The following is a 21,031-nucleotide window of genomic DNA, read 5'->3' as shown; positions in this document are numbered from 1 at the left end:
TTAGTTTCACAAAATTTTCAAAATATTGTCTTTTTTGGCTGTTGGATGGTTTTTTTGGATTGATGTACTACTGACTAGAAATCAGGATTCAACACATACAGAGTATCCTGTGACTACTGTTTAACAGGAAACGCGCTGGCGATGTGCACCGAGCTGTCATCACCTCCTCGTGTAAAAGAACAGTGAAACGATTGTGAAAACCACCAAGAGAAACTGTGGTTTACAACATTTAGACGGAGCTAGCTGGAACTTCTGTAGACTTTTCGGTCATTGTAACTGAGTATTGAACTGAATTGTAGATTCAGTGCAACTGCTCATACTAACATCCAACGTTTGCCACTTGCAGATCTATGAAGTTGTAATTTAGTTCCTCTTGTTTTCTTTAACGGGGTGTATCAATGAAAAATGTTTTCCCTTTTATTTGCTCAAACAGCACCTCTCCTGACTGTTGGTTGTGTTTGGTATTACAGCTAACCCCCTTTCACTGAAATAAAGCTAAGCTGCAATACCAGACATAACCTATATATAAGTGTGGAGCCGTTCCTTAAAAACAACCAGACCCTTTTTCCTGAAACCGCTTTAAGGTTCCAATTGCATCACGTTTTGGCCTTTCATCAGTTATACTTCAGGAAGATGCCAAGTATCAACTGGAAGACTTCCATGTATTGCAGCTCTCTCCAGGGCAGTGGTGCTGCTGACAGCCGCCAAATATACATTCTAATGCCAAATGTGTGTGAGGTTGCGGTCTGTTTACCACTGCTACCAAAGGAGGTAGGAGGTCTTGACATCTACATCTTGGGAAGCTCCAATGATAGTTTCTGTAAATGGATGGGGACATCACTGGAGCTTTCCTTGGTATCTGTTTAAGGGGTTAGAAAAACATGGCCACTTTTGCCCCACTCTTGTCTCCAGTTCAGGTGTGGTGGGTTATCCAGTGCTGCAAAAATATGGCCACTTTCTTTCAGAGACAACACAACTTTTGTCTCCAGTTTAGGTGTGGTTTGCTCCATTCACTTCAATAGAACTGAGCAGCAAACCCCGCCCAAGCTGGAGACAAGAATGATGCTGTCTCTGGAAGAAAGTGGCCATGTTTTTGTAGCACTGGATAACCCCTTTAAGCTTCATTCACTTTAGTGCAACTGAGTTTCAAACCCCACTCAATCTGGAGACAAGAGCGGTGCAAAAGTGGCCATGTTGTTGTAGCACTGGATAACCCCTTTAATGTATACCTGTGAGGGTTGCAATAGGCTATACTGGTCTGATTGAGGCCAAAAGGACATACTTGTGCTCTGTGTCTGACAACCTACCTCTAGGGGATAGCCTTCCAGACATTTATGCTAAATATAGAGGCAGAATACAATGATAATAGGGATAAATCCAGCAGTACGTTACTCTACTGTGCGCTTGAACTTCTTGCTTTGCATTTTCTCTCTGGAATATTTGTTTCCATTTTTAAAAAGCTGCACATGTAAAATCCATAGTACTATACCTTAAACATAACAGTTGTTCTTATTAGGAGAGAAAGTTATGAACGTAGTTCCCTTTTCCCTTCTTCCCCTGCCATGACATACGGAAAGGTGAATTCAATTGGACACAGGTCACAGAGTGTGATTTTGCAAGTACGCCTCTGCTCCGTTAGATTCATGTCTTCTAAACCAAAGGCTGTCATCACTGCTTCCCCTCTGTGCAATGGTACGGTTAGATATGACCGTATGATGTGAGAAACACACATCTGCCGTGTTCTGTAGAGAAACACTGTAGCCGAAGATTGAAAAAAATAAAAATTCCATTGCTCCGCTCTCCATGTTTTTGGATCCGCGTCAGAAGTGTAATGGATGGATATAACAGATTGCTTCAGCGCCAATCAAGAATCACTTTTCCATTAATTGCTAGATACCATCTTAGCCTTTTCAGAAGGAAGTCAAAGACCTGGAAGGCTCTCATGCTTGTACTATGAGATGTTTTCCAGGCTGAACTTGGCAGGTGCATCTAACAAAGGGACCTGCACTGATTGGAATACAAAGTAAGCAATGTGGAGTCGTATGAGAGATCTTTTCCTACATCTCTGATTACCGAGTGAAGCAGGAAGCTGTTCCTTTTCTTTACCTTGGAGATTGTCTTTAAGTATATTTATTGAACTTACTATGTAAAAAAAAAAAAGTTTAAGCAATAACTTTTGACATGTGACTTTTGTCAGCTCTGAATTACCTTCAGCAGGGCTGATACGGATCAGTGTTATAGGAAAAAGCCTCGGACCAAATTACAGCTCCTCGCGCCAAGATTTCCCATGTCTCAAGACATGTACGTTTTGTTATTCTTCAGCCGAATACATGGTGGAAGATTTGTGTTCTAAGGGAGCTGGCCACAGAACAGAAAAAGAGAGTAGAAACACTCAGTCGACAAGCAAGCAGTTTATTCATCCTCAGGAAGCCAGGCTTATAATCCCAGCATGAACTGGCGCTCTCCACCCCCCCAATAAGATTATATTGTGTGCCGCGGCCACTTCTTCACTTAGGTGGCCTGCCTGAATAAGATAAAACGTGCACACTTCCTGTCTTCAGTGCACATCTAGTAATACAGTAGTTGTTACTGGAACAAGAACCATGTTCTCTCCAAGGCAAGGCCACCCTGCGAGAACCGCAATCGAAAGAAGTTCAAGATATAAGGAAGGTTATTAATAAAGAAATAACAAAAACAGTGACCTCTTGAGGGAATACACAGCTTATTACAGAACCATCCAGCTGTGTGTGCCTTTCTATATTTACTCTGTGGGTTTTCATGAGATTCATCCTTGATCTCGGAACAGGTGGTTCATTCTGGAAGGCTCCGATACAGTCATTATCAGTCGCTTCATTGTTACTCGTGTTATTACAAACTCCAGTCTGCAGCCTTGCTACTTTTTTCTTTGACCCTTTGCGGTGAAGGGATCCTTCCTGAAATAGTTATGGTGTTACTGTTTTATTGCAAGTTTGACCCGAGGAAAATGTAAGATTCGAATGACAAATACAGTCGATTGTAGGAAGATGATGAATGTATTTTTAGTAGTTACACCCTAAGTCCTCTTCCTGACCAAACAAAGGCGATGTGTTTTAGCCCTTATTAGATTATAGTTTCTTATTGTACGGTCACATTTACATGTGTGCAGCCTTATTTCTGTCAGTGCAGACATTTATTCTCCAGACTTCTGGTTTATATTTCTACTACAGGTCACAGCTGTGTGAGAACAACCATTGTCTGCCATGTTAGTTGTTATGGGGCTGTTTCTCTGTCACCCAATCATGAACAGTCCCCAAAATACATGTGCCTGTAGCCAGTCTACCACTGTTATTTGATGGTTCCTAGTCCCTTTCCTTGCTCCATCCCTATCTCTCCCTGATTATTATATTAAAGATATTCTCCCTTTCCTTTAAAGGCAACCTGTCCCCAAGACATGTTATAGAGCAGGAAGAACTGAGCAGGTTAATATATAACTTTGTGGTAAAAGATTCTATATAACTTGTAACACTTGTTGATTGAAATCTCTGATCATTCTGTGTTATGGAGTCCAGTGGGCGGTGTCACTCAGTGGGCTGGACTCTTTGGCTTGGGAACATCGAGATTTCAGTCAATAAATAACAAGTTAAACTGAATTATTTCCCATAAAGATAAGTGTGTATATATATATATATATATATATATATATATATGCTGTATAACATGGTGCTGATAGCTTAGGTAGTACTTTAATGGTGATGGGTTCCCTTTAAAGGGCGCTGAGGATGAAGGTTTGTTTAGCACCATTCCCATGCAGTTTTAATGTAATGTTGTGTCTGGTAAGACTGGAGCTCTGACCAGCTGGCCCACTCCACTGGTGATCATAGAAGGGTCGGGCCGTCTGGGTCCAAATCGTCACTCTGGGGGCAGGGTTTCTACAAACGGCAGACCAAAGGGTTACATTAAATCTGCACAAGAACTGCGCCAAGGGTGAAGGTAAGAGACTAACCTTCATTATCGGCGCCTCCTGTGCAGTAGGGTATATCAGCAGATGAGAGCCGTCTAACTTGCTGATAGTTCCCCTTGGACAGGACTCCTGGACCTGCTTTGGCCTTTTTGCAGCTTCTGGAGATAGGATGTCAAAACAGCCGAATTGCTTATTTTACAGAAGCAGAATAGCCCTCCAAGACATGTTGTTTATGTAACTCTTGTTTATGTCAATAGAGTTTAGGGGTTATCCAGCGCTACAAAAACATGGCACACTTTCTTCCAGAGACAGACCCACTCTTGTCTCCAGTTCAGGTGCAGTTTGCAATTAAAGGGGTTATCCAGCGCTACAAAAACATGGCCACTTTCCCCCCTCTCTTGTCTCCAGTTCAGGTGCAGTTTGCAATTAAGCTCCATTTACTTCAGTAGAAGTGTGTCACGATCCCCGTGACTTAGGTTCTGGCTAGTAGGCAACCGGGCTCACCTCGGACCGTCTTGGATCAGCTACCAACCAGAACCTAACACCCAGTTACACGTTTTCTGCTGCCACCACACGTCACAATAAGGCTGACGTGACGCCTTACCCTTATGCACACCTAAGGCAACTACAAATTACATCTATCACAATCTTATGGTAATCACTTACCCCTGGTAACGTTTTACTTCAGAGACATAGGGCCTTTTTAGAACACAGGAAAGCTCTTATTAAAGTGAAATTTAATATCAAATAAAAAAGGACAGTGCATACAGTACAGGTCACAATAAAAAAGAGATGGTACAAAATATACAGACACATACACACACAGTAAAAACAGTTCTTAAAATAAAAAGGAGAAAACCAGAACCTACTTTGCTATCGGGCTGTTTGGAACTGGAACGCTATGGGGATTAGCAGGAACGGCGGGCCAACACACTCATAACAAGTTCCCCAAGTGTTGAACACTCTCCCATCATACTCCCTGCCTTATCAAGCATGGTGAGAGCAGTTGTCTCCCTCCCTCCTCTGACCTCACAGGGGGGTGACAGGGACTATGCTAATGAGCTAATGGTCCATCTTTTATGACCGGAGACGCTTGCCTGAAGATTTTCAAATCCTCATAACTTGGCAGGCGCGTTTCCGATAAGCATTCCAGGGGCATCAAACTACGGGGCATCACCTGCCGGTCACGGGCATACCAACCATGGGTCTGGTGTGTACCCGATTAGGGGAGTTACAGGTTTCCCTGGGTTCCCCTAGAGCCACTTTCTTGCTTTTACAATGGTGGGTCCCTCTCCCTACCCTGCTGACCTGTAGCGAATCTCACCTCTGGAATATGACAACTTGTCATCTTTCTGAAGGGGTCAAATTTCTCCATAGATGTCTACAGTGACCTCTGATTGTCTCCTGCGTGAACTCTGGATGCATATTGCAGCCAGACCCCTTGTCATAAAGCCATTACGCCATGAGGACGTTTTATTGCGCCCCCAGTCTGGTAAGAGATAAGCGAACCTGTTAATATCCAGGACTCTCACTATATGGCCCCAATCCATCTAGCCATGACATCTAGTGCCCAAAGGAAAACAGGACACCAGCTTCAAAAAGAAACAAAAAAAAGTGTGTGTGTGTGGGGGGGGGGGGGGGGTGAGGAGCTTTGCCAAATATGAGTGATCAGGGATATTTTATTCAAGATCGTGAATATATATTGATCATCCTCACACCTCCCCCTTTGAGATATGGCACGGGACTATTGATCCATCCATCAATATCTCACGCCATCCTCGACCACTTCGCCCTGCCGGGACAATCCGTCAGCATTACCATGATTACTTCCCTTCTTGTGTTGGATGGTGAACTCATACTGCTGCAGCGCCAAACTCCACCTCAGCAACTTCCCGTTGTCACCAGCTACCCGGTGTAACCAACTCAGAGGGTTGTGATCAGTAATGACCGTAAATCGGCGCCCATACAGGTACGACTGCAACTTCTGCAGGGCCCACACGATGGCTAAGCACTCTTTCTCCACCGTGGCGTATGCTACTTCCCCAGATAGCAGTTTCCTACTCAGGTAAAGTATGGGATGCTCTTCCCCTGCTGCATTGACCTGACTGAGCACAGCGCCTAGGCCATATGCGCTGGCGTCAGTCTGGACGATGAATTGGCGGTTAAAGTCGGGGCTTTGCAAGACTGGTGCGCTTGCCAGGGCCCGCTTTAGCGCCGTTAGAGCTTGCTCACAATCTGGGGTCCAACTAATCACTTGTGGCAATCTCTTTTTTGTGAGGTCCGTTAAGGGTTTTGCAAGGGTGCTATAGTTGGGAATGAACTTCCTATAGTACCCTGCAGTCCCTAGAAAGGACATCACCTGCTTTTTGGTCTTGGGGGTGGGCCAGGCTACAATAGCCTCCACCTTACCTTGTTCGGGTCTCAAGGTCCCTCCCCCTACTCTGTGTCCAAGGTACTGGACCTCTGTCATGGCCATCTGACACTTTCCAGGCTTGATTGTCAGCCCGGCTGTTTGGATCCGCTGTAGCACCTGTGACAGGTGGGACAGGTGATCCTCCCAGGTCTGACTAAACACAGCGATGTCATCCAGGTAAGCTACTGCAAACCCTTCAAACCCCTCGAGCAGCTGGTTAACCAAGCGCTGAAATGTGGCAGGGGCATTCTTCATGCCAAAGGGCATGACGACATACTCGTACAGCCCAAATGGCGTGATGAAGGCTGACCTCTCCTGGGCTTCTTTGGACATGGGAATCTGCCAGTATCCCCTACTTAAGTCCATAATCGTGATGTATTGGGCACCGGCGAGCTGATCCAGTAACTCTTCAATGCGGGGCATCGGATACGCATCGAACACCGTGATGGCATTCAGTTTCCGATAGTCCCCACAAAAACGAGTTGTCCGGTCTTTCTTAGGGATAAGAACAACCGGTGAGGCCCATGAGCTATGGGATCTCTGGATCACGCCCATGCCCAACATCTCCTCTATCTCCCTCTTCATGTCCGCCCGCACCTCTAAGGAGACCCGGTAGGCTGACTGTCGGATAGGGAGGTGCGCACCCGTGTCTACATGGTGCACCGCAAGGCTAGTCCTCCCTGGTTTCCCCGTGAACGTGGACAGGAAAGGGTTCAGCACCGCCCACAGCTGGGACTTCTGGGTCTCTGTTAGCTGTGGGTTCAGCTGGGCCTCGGCTAGGGTCCCCTCGGTCTTTGCGTCAGCTACGACGTCAACTAGACTGTCACTCTCCCCTTCCTCTGGCAGACTGCACACTGGCATGACACACGTGTCACGCTCCACATGGGCCTTGATCATGTTAACATGAAACACTTTGTGCTTCTTGCGAATATGATCAATAGTGACAACATAGTTCACATCATTCACCCGCTGGTGAATGGTGTAAGGACCTTCCCATGCGGCCTGCAGCTTGTTTTGAGGCATGGGTACAAGTACCCACACCTTTTGTCCGACGGCGTAAATGCGCTCTCGGGCATTTCGGTCGTACCACCTTTTCTGACTATCCTGCGCCTGGGCCATGTTCTCCTGAACCAGGCCGGTCAGGGTTTCCATCCTCTCCCTGAATCTTAGTACATAGTCTACGACCGAGGCGTCAGGGTGACCCACTTCTCCCTCCCAGGATTCCTTGATGAGATCTAGGGACCCCGTACTCGTCTTCCATAGAGGAGCTCAACGGAGAGAACCCAGTGGATGCCTGAGGTACTTCTCTGTAAGCAAATAGCAGGTGCGGGAGGTACCGCTCCCAGTCCCGTCCGTGGGACTCCACAAGCATCTTGAGCATCTGCTTGAGGACGCCATTGAACCGCTCACACAGACCATTAGTCTGTGGGTGATAGGCACTGGCGACCAGATGCTGCACCTGTATTTTCTTGCAGAGGCACTCCATCAAGTTAGACATAAACTGTGTTCCCTGATCCGTCAGCATCTCCTTAGGAAATCCTACTCGGGAAAAGATGGTGAGAAGTGCATCCGCAACTTTATCGGCCCTGATGGAGGATAGGGCAACTGCTTCTGGGTACCTAGTAGCATAATCTACCACGGTCAGAATGTAGCTTTTGCCAGAACTACTGGGTACTGCTAACGGTCCTACAATATCTACGGCCACCCGCTGGAACGGCTCATCTATGATCGGTAAAGGGATGAGGGGAGCCTTGGAACATGCCCAGGCTTTCCCATCCTTTGACAGACCAGAACATGACCGGCAGAAGTTAGCCACTTCTTTTCCCATACCCGGCCAATAGAAACGCTGTTTCAACCGGTCCTGGGTCTTGCGGATACCCAAGTGGCCTGCGAGGGGTATCTCATGGGCCACTTGCAGTAGTCGCTCCCGGAATGGACGAGGCACTACCAGCTGCCTACTCTGCACCCATTCCGGTTGATCCTCGGTGGGAATCATCTGCCTATAGAGACGGCCCTGATCCCAGGTTATCCGCTCGGTATCAGACTCAGCCGGGGTGCTATCAGCCAGCTCTCTCAGTTTCTGTAACGTCCCATCAGTCAGCAAAGCTGCCTGAAATTGGGCCCAGTCACTTTGAGAGTTGCCAGACATCACCTCGTCTGCTCTGATGCCTTGATTCAGCTGTGAGCTGTCAGCTGACCCTCCAGCTGCTGGTATACACACCGCAGGGGGGCTTCCACTCACTGTGTCAGAGTGGCCCCGCCCACTACGCGTCACCACAGCTATGTACTTACAATCTGTTCCGCCCACCTGCTGAGGATCAGGGGTGAGGGGGACAGATGGAAGCCTGGTACAGTCCTGGTTATATACATCAGATTCATTACCTATGTAATTGGCATCAGGATTAGTACTCATGTTTATCACATTTACAGGGTTAGTACAAACAGTGAGGTCATCTTTATAGACCTCCGCACTAGCACCAACCAATGAGGGGGATGCACATGAAATGCCAGGAACCTGTGAATCCTCCCTGACATCAGCAGGTACATAGTGGGAGACTAAGGAACCAAGATCAGTGGCTAATAAGACATCCGTGGGAATATGATCCGTCACTCCCACCTCCCTTATTCCACTCCCAGCCCCCCAGTCAAGAAATACCCTCGCCATGGGCAAAGCGGGCTCACTCCTCCAATCCCAGTCACAGTTCGTGTTTTCCCAGGGATTAAGTCCTCTTCGTTCACCAGTTCCGGGCGAACCAGGGTGATCTCCGCCCCAGTGTCCCTCAAGCCCATTGTGATTTTGTTACCCACGGTAACGGCCTGCATGTTATCACTGAGCTTCCCTCCCCGTCCACCCACAAACAAAACAGTAGATGGGGAAACCGGTGATTTGGGCACAGGGGTTGGTTTCTTCCTCTCGGGACAGTCTCGACTAATATGTCCCCCTTTGCGACACATAAAACAGATGCGGGTATCAGCAACAGGTTTGGTGGGGACCACAGGGGTAAAACCCCCAGAGGGTCGAGTAGCAGGGACAGAGTTGGTAGAAGTCTGCTTACCCCCTTTCCAGCTGGTCACTGCCGGCTTCTGATAGTGCGGGGCCCGATTGGCAGTGTAGGTGTCGGCCAGCTTGGCTGCTTGCGCTGCGTCTCTGGGTTCTCGGTCCAAGATGAACTGACGAACTTCTGCGGGACACAGGTGCAAAAAACTGATCCTTGACCATCAGGTCTTTGAGATCCTCAAAGGTGTGGATAGACAGTCCTTCGATCCACTGGTGAAAGTTGGTGTTCAATCCATCAACGACATCTGAGTAACTGTCATGAGGTCCACGCTGCATAGCCCGGAATCGTTTCCGATACATCTCTGGCGAGAGATTGTATTTCTGGATGAGGGCTTGCTTAATGGCCTCATAGTCACCGTCCTTGTCTCTGGGCAAGGAGACAAAACCTCCAGGGCTTTGCCTCTCAGTCCTGGGGTCAAGTACCGCGCCCACTGCTCACAAGGCAACTGGTACTGTCTGCAAATTTTCTCAAAGCCTCTGAGAAACGTGTCCAGGTCCCCATCCTTCTCCATCACCGGGAAGTGATCTAAACGGGGTTTAAGGTGTCCCGTCTCACTGGACTCACGGTTGGGTGGGAAATTACTGGACCTCTGGGCACGTGCTAGTTCCAGCTGATGCTGCCTCTCGGCCTCTGCCTGTCGTGCGGTGAATTCTCGTTCAGCTTGGCGTTCGCGTGCTGCGAATTCTCGATCAGCCTCCTGCTGTCGTGCTGCTGCAAATTCCCGTATAAGCTCCAACCGCACAGCTGGGTCGCAGTCGGCCATCTGTTGGAGAATCAAAGGTAAAGGAGAGTCCGTACCATTCTGCGGACTGGCGCTACCAGTACGTTGGTGCCCCATTGATTCCAGAACCGGACCCTCTGCTGCCTCCGATGATGGTGTGGAGACCACAGGCTGCTCTGGCCGGGCATCATCTTCCATCAATGCTTGGATCAGCTGGTCTTTACTGCGATTCCCTCCTTCCAGACCTCTTTGCTCACAAAGGCTGCGTAGCCCATCTCTCGTGTAATTTCGATATGCCTCCGCCATTTTAGCAGGGATTTGCCAAATAAAAGATAGGATAGAAGAACAGAGAACAGGGGAGGGGAAAAACTGTTTCACATATATATATGTCTGTTATAACCAAGTGTATGCACTGAGAGCCTTCCTGTAGACTGAGAAAGTCTGCTACAGATAACTCAGCCCTTAAGTGTACAGAGCAATTTATTACTCCACAGACTTAATGTTCTAAGATATCCCACCGCTGCCACCAATTTGTCACGATCCCCGTGACTTAGGTTCTGGCTAGTAGGCAACCGGGCTCACCTCGGACCGTCTTGGATCAGCTACCAACCAGAACCTAACACCCAGTTACACGTTTTCTGCTGCCACCACACGTCACAATAAGGCTGACGTGACGCCTTACCCTTATGCACACCTAAGGCAACTACAAATTACATCTATCACAATCTTATGGTAATCACTTACCCCTGGTAACGTTTTACTTCAGAGACATAGGGCCTTTTTAGAACACAGGAAAGCTCTTATTAAAGTGAAATTTAATATCAAATAAAAAAGGACAGTGCATACAGTACAGGTCACAATAAAAAGAGATGGTACAAAATATACAGACACATACACACACAGTAAAAACAGTTCTTAAAATAAAAAGGAGAAAACCAGAACCTACTTTGCTATCGGGCTGTTTGGAACTGGAACGCTATGGGGATTAGCAGGAACGGCGGGCCAACACACTCATAACAAGTTCCCCAAGTGTTGAACACTCTCCCATCATACTCCCTGCCTTATCAAGCATGGTGAGAGCAGTTGTCTCCCTCCCTCCTCTGACCTCACAGGGGGGTGACAGGGACTATGCTAATGAGCTAATGGTCCATCTTTTATGACCGGAGACGCTTGCCTGAAGATTTTCAAATCCTCATAACTTGGCAGGCGCGTTTCCGATAAGCATTCCAGGGGCATCAAACTACGGGGCATCACCTGCCGGTCACGGGCATACCAACCATGGGTCTGGTGTGTACCCGATTAGGGGAGTTACAGGTTTCCCTGGGTTCCCCTAGAGCCACTTTCTTGCTTTTACAATGGTGGGTCCCTCTCCCTACCCTGCTGACCTGTAGCGAATCTCACCTCTGGAATATGACAACTTGTCATCTTTCTGAAGGGGTCAAATTTCTCCATAGATGTCTACAGTGACCTCTGATTGTCTCCTGCGTGAACTCTGGATGCATATTGCAGCCAGACCCCTTGTCATAAAGCCATTACGCCATGAGGACGTTTTATTGCGCCCCCAGTCTGGTAAGAGATAAGCGAACCTGTTAATATCCAGGACTCTCACTATATGGCCCCAATCCATCTAGCCATGACATCTAGTGCCCAAAGGAAAACAGGACACCAGCTTCAAAAAGAAACAAAAAAAAGTGTGTGTGTGTGGGGGGGGGGGGGGGTGAGGAGCTTTGCCAAATATGAGTGATCAGGGATATTTTATTCAAGATCGTGAATATATATTGATCATCCTCACAAAGTGAGTTTAAAAACCCCACCCAAACTGGAGACAACAGTAGGGGGAAAGTGGCCATGTTTTTGTAGCGCTGGATAACCCCTTTAAGTTCCATTCACTTCTATGGAAATGAGTTACAAAACCTGCACTCAAACGAAAGACAAGAGCGGTGCTGTCTTTGGAAGAAAGCGTCCATGTTTTTGTAGCACTAGATAACCCCTTTAAGACAGGTTCCTAACCATCTCCAGCAGCTGCAAACGGGCCAGAAGGGGGCTGGGAAGCCATGTTTTATTTAGATGAAACCCCCTTTAAATCTTACTATATACCTTTTCAGCAAATAAAATGGGGCCAATGCCCTCTGTTATGTGTTAGAAACTAGATTGTGCATGTGGACTATTTAGATACAATTTTATGTTTATTTCCCCCCAAACACCATTAAATTCTTGTACGTCTCCGACAGTGGTAAGAAATGGAAAGCTTTTGTGTAAGCGGCGACTTGTAAAGCCAAAGTTCCACTATTTGAGCACAATGTCACATTTCATACAATTTGTTCTGCTTCTTGATTATCTATTTTTTGTTCAAGAATGTTTCTTTTTCTATTCTTTCTTTGTTCAATGTATTCCATTGTGAGTCATGCAGCTTCTGAGTCACTTGGTAATAGCGATTTCTATGTATGGTTGTGTATTTTTCGTATTTACTTGTTTAGCTTATGCTGAGGTCTTTTAAGGGATGATTTGCATGCTTGCATATTTTCTTGCATATTAAATTTAAAAGCTGAAATAACTGGAATTTTCATAGTTTTTTTGTGTTTTTTTTTTTTTATATAGATCCCTTGTAGCCTTGAATACTGGGATGAACTCCAGCGGTCATTTGTTGCCTTTCGAGAGTTCAGTCTGTCTGAGAGCAAACCATGTGAGCTTCATCTGCCCAGCATTACCACGGTCAGCGACCAGAAGGAGCTTGTGGCGTCACATCTTTGGAGAATTGTTTTGAATGGCAATACTAATAGCATGGATGACCAAAGGTAGAACATATTATACTGGGGTTATTGTAGCCTTATGGATCCCACCCAACAAAATCTTGCTGAAGATGATAATACTCATGGAAAAAACCTGTTTATATTCAGTATATAAATTATACCTGATTATCATACCCATGTGCTTGTTGACCATCTCTTTCCAAAGCTCTAATATGGTACCCTATCAACTTGTCTACAGAAATTGGATGAATGCTGTACATTGTCTTCTGTCTCTATAAAATTAAAGGGGTACTCCAGCAAAAATCTTTTTCTTTCAAATCAACTGGTTTTAAAAAGTTTATATAGATTTGCAATTTAGTTCTATTTAAAAATCTCAAGTTTTCTCATACTTAGCTTCAGGAAATGGTGTATTCTTTTCAGTCTGACACAGTGCTCTCTGCTGCCACCTCTCTTTGAGACAGGAACTGTCCAGAGCAGCAGCAAATCCCCATAGGAAACCTCTCGTGCTCTGGACAGCTCCTGTCTCGGTCAGGGGTGGCAGCAGAGAGCACTGTGTCAGACTGGAATGAAAGCACCATTTCTTGTGGGACATACAGCAGTTGATAAGTACTGGAAGACTTGAGATTTTTAAAAAGAAGTAACTTACAAATCTATATAACTTTCTTAAACCAGTTGATTTCAAAGAAAAAGATTTTCACCCGAGTACCACTTTAATATGAAGGTAGCATTTTGCACAGTATTAGCTAGGTGGAAGAATGCTCAAAAATCTAGGCTCTGATAGATCACAGCCCATTCTTACTACTGTAAGTTTTTGCATATGCTGCACTTGGCGACGTTCTAAAATCTAAAACTAGAATCCCTATAGGTTTATTTGGTACATTTGTCTTGCTGTTGACTACAAGAACTTTGCATTGCATCCATGTATTATATAACAGAGGTCCACCGAGAGTAAGTATACTGGTAAGTAGAAAATGTAGCTGATATTCAAGCACTCACGTTATGGGAAATTAAATGGATTTGCCGATATATATCACCAGCAGTAGGGCCTGCACCATTTGGACCTTTGCCAATCTATAGTTCAGAGGCACCAAATGTTATTTTCCGTCTCACATTCATGACCACAGTGAGGAGGAGTTTATTGGAAGTGGTGATCTGGGATCTGCTTGCTGTTCCATTGAAACTCCTTTAACACCAAATGTAAGTAGCATTACGGGAATGCATACATAGTTTAGTTAGTATGTCAGTGTTGCTGTTAATCCTATATTATACATTTCCAAACTGTGCCACATTCTGTCATTGAACATTTTGTTCCCCACTGGACGCTCAGAATAACTTCCAATAAAACTCAAGTTCTGAGTCCACATGGTTAAAGTGTGCTAAAGGACGGAGGAATCTCAGTAGATTTATTAGAAGGTCCTTCTGGTATTAAGAAGTCTGCGTACATAGTAAACAACACAGAATCCATCCAGTTGGAAGCTATTTGGTAGACCAGTTCCCAAAGCAGATATCAGTTGGACGCCCTTCTCCAGTTTCTCAGTCCTCAGTGGAGATAGAAAGAATTTTTTCGGCTTATATTTGTGCTGGGGTTTGGAATTGACAGCGAAATTTGTTATGCTGCCGCCCATCCACAGAGCTCTGCTAAGAGAACGGTTCAAATGTCTCCTCCGCTTCTCAGTATACTACTGCACTGGGCTTGTTTGCTTTCATCCCGCTTCATGTGCAGAAGTAGTCACAGATATCAAGAGGATCTGGGAAATCGGAAAAGCGGATCAAAAAATCAATAACGAAATTAAACATCTGCTTCCCATTAATTGGACAGAACTGGGACTGGTTTCTTGATGTTAATTGTGAAAGAATGCGTTCTCGTCATTGAGAAGTTAAGTGTTTTAGACAGGGTTAATTCTTCTGAATTTGGGACCTCCACAAAATTACCTTTGTGGTCAACTTGGCAACGCAGTAATGTGAATACTGTGGGAATGTTAAATGTTGCTCGTATTGTTTTTTTGGTGGAACCATTTAATATTACAGCCCAAGCGAGTGTAACGTACAAGTATGATTTCATCTTTACACAAGTTCATAGTAGTGGGAGACATCTAATGGATTGTGTTACTGCTTTTGAGTATATTTTCTTTGGTAACGTTTGGTCTTGTGTGTGTTGCCATATAATCATTAAATGCGCTGTTACGAAATTTCTTTTTAACATTTATTTGATTTTTGTTTTGTATCTGTTGTGGACAGGTGTTGCTCTTTTTAGTACTTTGAGTGCACAAGGGTGTATTGCTATCGCCAGTAGTTATGTCCCTGGGAGTCGAATTTCCTTGCATTGTGTAATGAATTTGCTGTGGGGAAAAAATGATATCGTAGTTCTATCGTTTTTGTTTTGAGGCATTATGGGGCAGATTTATGATACCGTCTAAGGACCCTTGCAAACTAAGTAAAAGAGGCGGATTCATGAGCAGAGTCCGTGCCGCGCAGTGGATTCCGCTTGTCATTCTGCCTTTCCTGTTGCTTCAATGGGATTTCTTATGTGCCTCTGCTCTCAGCTAAAAGAGATACTGACCCTCCCTGAACAACCCTGCACAGCATCTATTCAAGGTTGATATATTTGACCACAAATAGTATTAAAGGGGTTATCTAGCGCTACAAAAACATGGACACTTTTGCACCACTCTTGTCTCCAGATTGGGTGAGGTTTGAAACTCCGTTCCATTTATGTAAATGGAGCTTAAAGGGGTTGTCCAGGAAAAACATTTTTCTTCCCAATCAACTGGTGTCAGAAAGTTATATAGATTTGTAATTTACTTCTATTTAAGAATCTCAAGTCTTCCCTATATATCCTGCAGGAAGTGTTGTTTATTTACATTCATAAACAGTGCTCTCTGCTGACATCTCTGGCTGAGACAGGAACTGTCCTGAGCAGGAGAGGTTTTCTATGGGGATTTGCTGCTGCTCTGGACAGTTCCTGACTCGGCCAGGGATGTCAGCAGAGAGCACTGTTTATGAATGCTTTGAAGCGCCGCTATTAGCGGGCACGGTCTGATCGCCGTGCCCGCTAATTAGCTAATCGGAGTCAGCTGTCAAAGTTGACAGCTGCCTCCGATTACCGGAGGCAACCTTTCCCTGGGGTCTAGTGGGGGAGATCGCTCCTCCGGGACGTTGTCCCGGAGGAGCGATCTCCCTGTCTGATGACGGCCGGGGACTCATCCAAGATGGCGCCGTCCCCGGCTCGGCACTCGTTTGCTTCCGGCTGCAGCAGCCGAAAGCAAACGAGTGCCTATCTCATTGATCTTTGCTGTATATCTATACAGCAAAGATCTCAATGAGAGATCAAAGTATATATACTAGAAGTCCCCTAGGGGGGCTTCTAGTATATGTGTAAAAAAAAAAACCTGTTGTTTATAGTAAAAAGCCCCCTCCCCTAATAAAAGTCTGAATCACCCCCCTTTTCCCAGGTTTTAAATAAAAGTAAACAAATAAATAAATAAATAAATAAACATGTTTGGTATTGCCGCGTGCGTAATTGCCCGAACTATTAATTAATCACATTCCTGATCTCGCACGGTAAACGGCGTCAGCGCAAAAAAATCCCAAAGTGCAAAATTGCTCATTTTTGTTCGCATCAAATCCAGAAAAAATGTAATAAAAAATTATCAAAAAGTCGTATATGCGCAATCAAGGTACCGGTAGAAAGAACACATCATGGCGCAAAAAATGACAGGTCACACAGCCCCATAGACCAAAGGATAAAAGCGTTATAAGCCTGGGAATGGAGCGATTTTAAGGAACGTATATTAACAATGGTTTGAATTTTTTATATGCCATCAGATACAATATAAGTTATACATGGTATATATCGTTTTAATCGTAATGATTTGAGGAACATGCATAACAAGTCAGTTTTACCCCAGGGCGAATGGAAAAACTGAAAACGCAAAAACAAAATGGGCCCCGTCCTTAAAGGGTTAATTGCAAACCACACCTGAACTGGAGACAAGAGTGGGGCAAAAGTGGCCATGTTTTTGTAGCGCTGGATAACCCCTTAAACAGCATCCAGTGCCATGAAGAGGATTGACAATATTTCTGGTGGTCTAGGGCAGTGAAGGAATTTATGTCAGTATGGCTGAGCAGTGAGGTTGTTCATTCCACTCTATTTGGTGGTTATGAGCAGTGAAGGTTAGTGCAAGGATTTCTAGTGGTCTATGACACTGAAGAGTTTATGGTGGTATAGTTGTCTAGGGCAGTAAAGGGGTTAATGTTAGTATCCCTGGTGGCTTAGGGCATTGACCGAATTAATGTTCGTATACCTGGTATTCTGGGACAATGGGGTTATCCATTCCACTGTCTACATATAGTGGTGATATATAGTATGCAGGCTTTAAAGTGTTATTCAGGACTAGCAAAAACAGAACTGCTGTAGGGCAGTAAGGGAATAATGGCAAGATCCCTGGTGGTGGGCCTCTCCAGACTCCATCAGTGCCCTAGCTGTGGACTCCTGTTTTCTCACAGAGATGAATGTATGGAGAGGACTGTCCAGCTGTAAGTGCGAATCCCAACGGTTCTCTCTGATTGGGCAGAACACTTCAGGAGCACTCTGCCTGATCATTTAGGGGAGAGTCAGCGCTATGGTGTCTGTTGGACCCTCCATTAGGGGCTGGGTTAATACAATATACAGTGCCATTTTAGCACTTAGAGAATTCTGGGATAGTAGTGGAGGTTGGTTAGTGAAAGTATGGTCTTCCTATAACAAACAATAAACAGCTAAATGGCTTGGAATACCCAGGTGAAACTTCTAGATATGATGCAGTACGGAGGCGTTTCTCCGCATGACTGTCCCTACATGCACTGTAAATGAACCAGCCCGCCCGCTCTGTTTCTTTCACACATTTAGCGTAAAGACGACATTTCCATGAAGAGTATGATTGTTTAACACTTTCATTAATCATCCAAATGGCCTCACATTAAGAACACATTGCTATCTAACCCATTATAAACATACTTGTGTGGGGGGGAGAGCATATTTCACATCCCAGCTAATTTGAGCTGCGCCTACAAGTAAACACTTCACCGTGGAGTAATCTCAGTGTTTTAAGTTCGGACCCAAGTGTGAGAATATAAACAGAATTCTTACACTGCGCAATAGTGTAATGACAGCTAAATAGGATTTAAATGGATGCTTTTGTTTGTTCTGGCCCGCTGTGATTGTTAGCAGAGGGATGGTTATGTGGCGACCAAAGGCTGCAATTGGAAGCCTAAGGTCAAGAATTGATATTAGCTCAAACACATTGAATAGAAGATCACTTTTTTTTTTTCAATTTCAATTAACTTTTTTCCCCCGGTGATGTTTTTGGCTGGATTTTCAGATCATGGAAGGACACCAATGTCACGGCTTGACCTACAGCTTTGTGTGGTCCACGGTAGTCATCATTACACCATGCTGTCTTGTACTAAATGGTTTTTATTTAGGACTTTTTCCAACATGAATTGATTATCTAAGGAAATTCAATATTGTTTCAATGTTACAGGGGTTTAGACTTAGAAAAGCACGGCTGCTTTCTTCCAGAAATGACACCACTCCTATCAATGGGTTGTGTCTAGAGGGGCCAAAGGCTGCCTGAAAAACATAAGTACAACCATAGGCTCCAGGACTCCCTGGGGCTGAAATCCAACTGGTAATCAAGTGTTGCGCATGCTTGAGATTCACTCATCTCTAGTTCTAATTAGTTCTAATATTGTAGCTCATCTGTATTGAGGGAAATGAGGACACATTGCATTACCATAGACAGCCATGGGCAGGTATGGTGCTATTTTTTTTAAAACAAGCATAATTTTTAATCCTAAACAAACTTTTTAGTGACACTTAAGGCCCTATTACATGGTGAGGGGCAAGCAAGCGCCAACCTTTCAGGTCAGCGCTTGCTTGCTCCCATTCCCTGCTCTCTGCCGGTGCTATTAGACGCAATGACAGCGAGTGAGTAAGAGTGGGGAGGGGGAGGGGGCTGGGGGTTGCTGCGGTAAAGGCCCCCTGGATAATTTTTAGACTGTCCAGGAAACCCATAGGAGATAACGGTGGTCTGCTGCCGCCGCTCCTGTTACGTGGCGGGAGGGCCAGAAGACCGTCTTGGATCAGCCAACATTGTGCATGTCAACTGATCGTTGCCTTTTAACATGAGCTACTACACCAAGCAATTGAGAAGAGATGGAAAAGAATAATATCGGAGGACGAACACAACGCTCAACCATGCATTTCTGCTCTCTCATTCACTAGCATTCCCACTGATCAAGGTTTTTTTTTTTTTTAACCATGACTGATGCTTTAACAGTTAATCTGAAGTCCTTGTTTTCAAAAGTTTTTGTTTTCATTTTTGCTCAACTGTTTCTTGTGTTACTTGAACTTCTTATTCTTATTTTGATGTTCTTATTACGTGTATGGTATTAACACGGGTCACTACAAACATTGGATAGTTTCACCATGTTCTCTCGATAATCTGATGGTATAAAGCACTGACTAATTCCTTTTACTGATTTTTGTTTATTGATTATATATAAAACTATATAAAAAAGTGACTGGCAGCCACACATATCAGGCTTTATGCAATTTCCTGCAAGGATGCTGACAAAGCTAATGTGAAATCGAATCTGTCTTTTATATTTACTGGTGAATATTAGGTCCAACATGTGTTTGCTGGATGCCCCATTGAGAGAATGGTGCAATGCAAAAAGATTATAAAAAAAGCTTTAATTCTTTTGAAATTACATTTTACCATTTTGCCAATCCACTTTTTGAGTGTCCTCCACTGACCGCAGCCGCCTCCAGCCTGCTCAGCCAATCACTGTCTGAGACAGGACAGCGCCGTGGCCAGTGATTGGCTGGGCAGGCTCTCACTTACAAGATTAGAGTGACAGCCCACTCAGCCAATCACTGACTGACTGAAGCCATTCCCTTCGTTCCTACTGTAAAATCGCTAATCTCTAGCTATGACATAGTATTAGGCAAAAGACAATCCCATTTAGAGCCATTGCTGGAGCCAATCTCAGTAGTAGGGTCTATTTGTTGAGTTGATTCATAAATTACCTTATTGATATGTCCAGTAGGTACAATGATGGCAAAAAAATTACAATCTCTCTGACCAGCTGAACGGCATTGCCACTGCACCCAGATGTACACAGTAAATGGAAGTGGCAGTGCATGGTGTTAAGTAAATAGAAGCTGAGTTACAATAACCCAGCACGGACAGTACACAATGTGTGGAGCTGTATAAATACCTGATCAACTCACACTGTATGTGGGGGAGATGCTAGGTGCATCAAATAGATATTTATGGCTTGTCCTTGATATTTATGGATCGAGTCCCAGAGAACCTCTTTAATTATGCAAAATATACCTAACAGGATGATGCTCATTCAGCCAGTCACATGCTGAAGCAATTCACCACTGCAGCCAGTAATTGGTCGAGCTAGCATTTCCTGTGTGTTATGGTGGAGAGCGGTGAGCAGTGGAAACCAGAGATGAGCGAACCATACTTTTGGCATTTCCTTACCGATGGCTGAAGAAGTTGGATACAGCCCTAAGGAGTCCTGGAAAACAAGTATATGGCCTATGGCTGCATCCATGTTTTCCAGGAAGTCATAGGGCTGCATCCAACTTCTTCAGCCACTGGTAAACAAACGGCAGGAGTTTGAACCCAAACATGCTTTAAGGTCACTCATCTCTATTGAAAACCCAATGAGCATTGGAATAGCAGCGTTGGGCAACCCCCTTATAGAGGTTTTATGCAGCCTTCACATGGACGGCCTATCCTCAGGCCAAGTCAGTGTCTGTTCATTGGGGGGCTAACGGCTATGCTAATGGGCGGGGATTGACCGATGCACCCCACCAATCAGACAGTAATGGCCTATTATCACTAGGCTTAATCGAACATCTGAAAAAGCTAGGTTTGATCGAACTCGAACCTAGCCGGACCTTCTGTATTTGATTGCTGAAGCCTTCCTGGTCCGTGCGGAAGGAGGAGACATCCCAGGGACCGCCTGGAATTCCGGGATACAGGCTATTACCTAGGCTGAATCCTGGAATTCCAGGCGGTCCCTGGGATGTCTCCTCCTTCCGCATAGACTGCAAAGGCTTCAGCAATCAAATACGGAAGGTTTGGC

The 21,031-nt window shown here is 45.1% G+C and overlaps 1 protein-coding gene across 4 annotated transcripts in view; it reads left to right on the top strand.

Annotated features, from left to right (window-relative positions):
* VPS13B (vacuolar protein sorting 13 homolog B) overlaps positions 1-21,031 on the top strand; it is a 729,531-nt gene that overhangs the window by 634,351 nt on the left and 74,149 nt on the right. For all 4 annotated transcript variants that reach the window (XM_069957347.1, XM_069957346.1, XM_069957349.1 and 1 more), the window contains exon 40: positions 12,732-12,928. In XM_069957347.1, the coding sequence (XP_069813448.1) occupies positions 12,732-12,928 (197 nt within the window). The remainder of the gene's footprint in view (positions 1-12,731; positions 12,929-21,031) is intronic.

Source organism: Dendropsophus ebraccatus, chromosome 2 (genome assembly GCF_027789765.1).
Source record: "Dendropsophus ebraccatus isolate aDenEbr1 chromosome 2, aDenEbr1.pat, whole genome shotgun sequence".
Taxonomy (NCBI): Eukaryota; Metazoa; Chordata; class Amphibia; order Anura; family Hylidae; genus Dendropsophus; species Dendropsophus ebraccatus.
The sequence above is the reverse complement of the archived record's forward strand: the minus strand, read 5'-3'. Positions and strand labels throughout refer to the sequence as shown.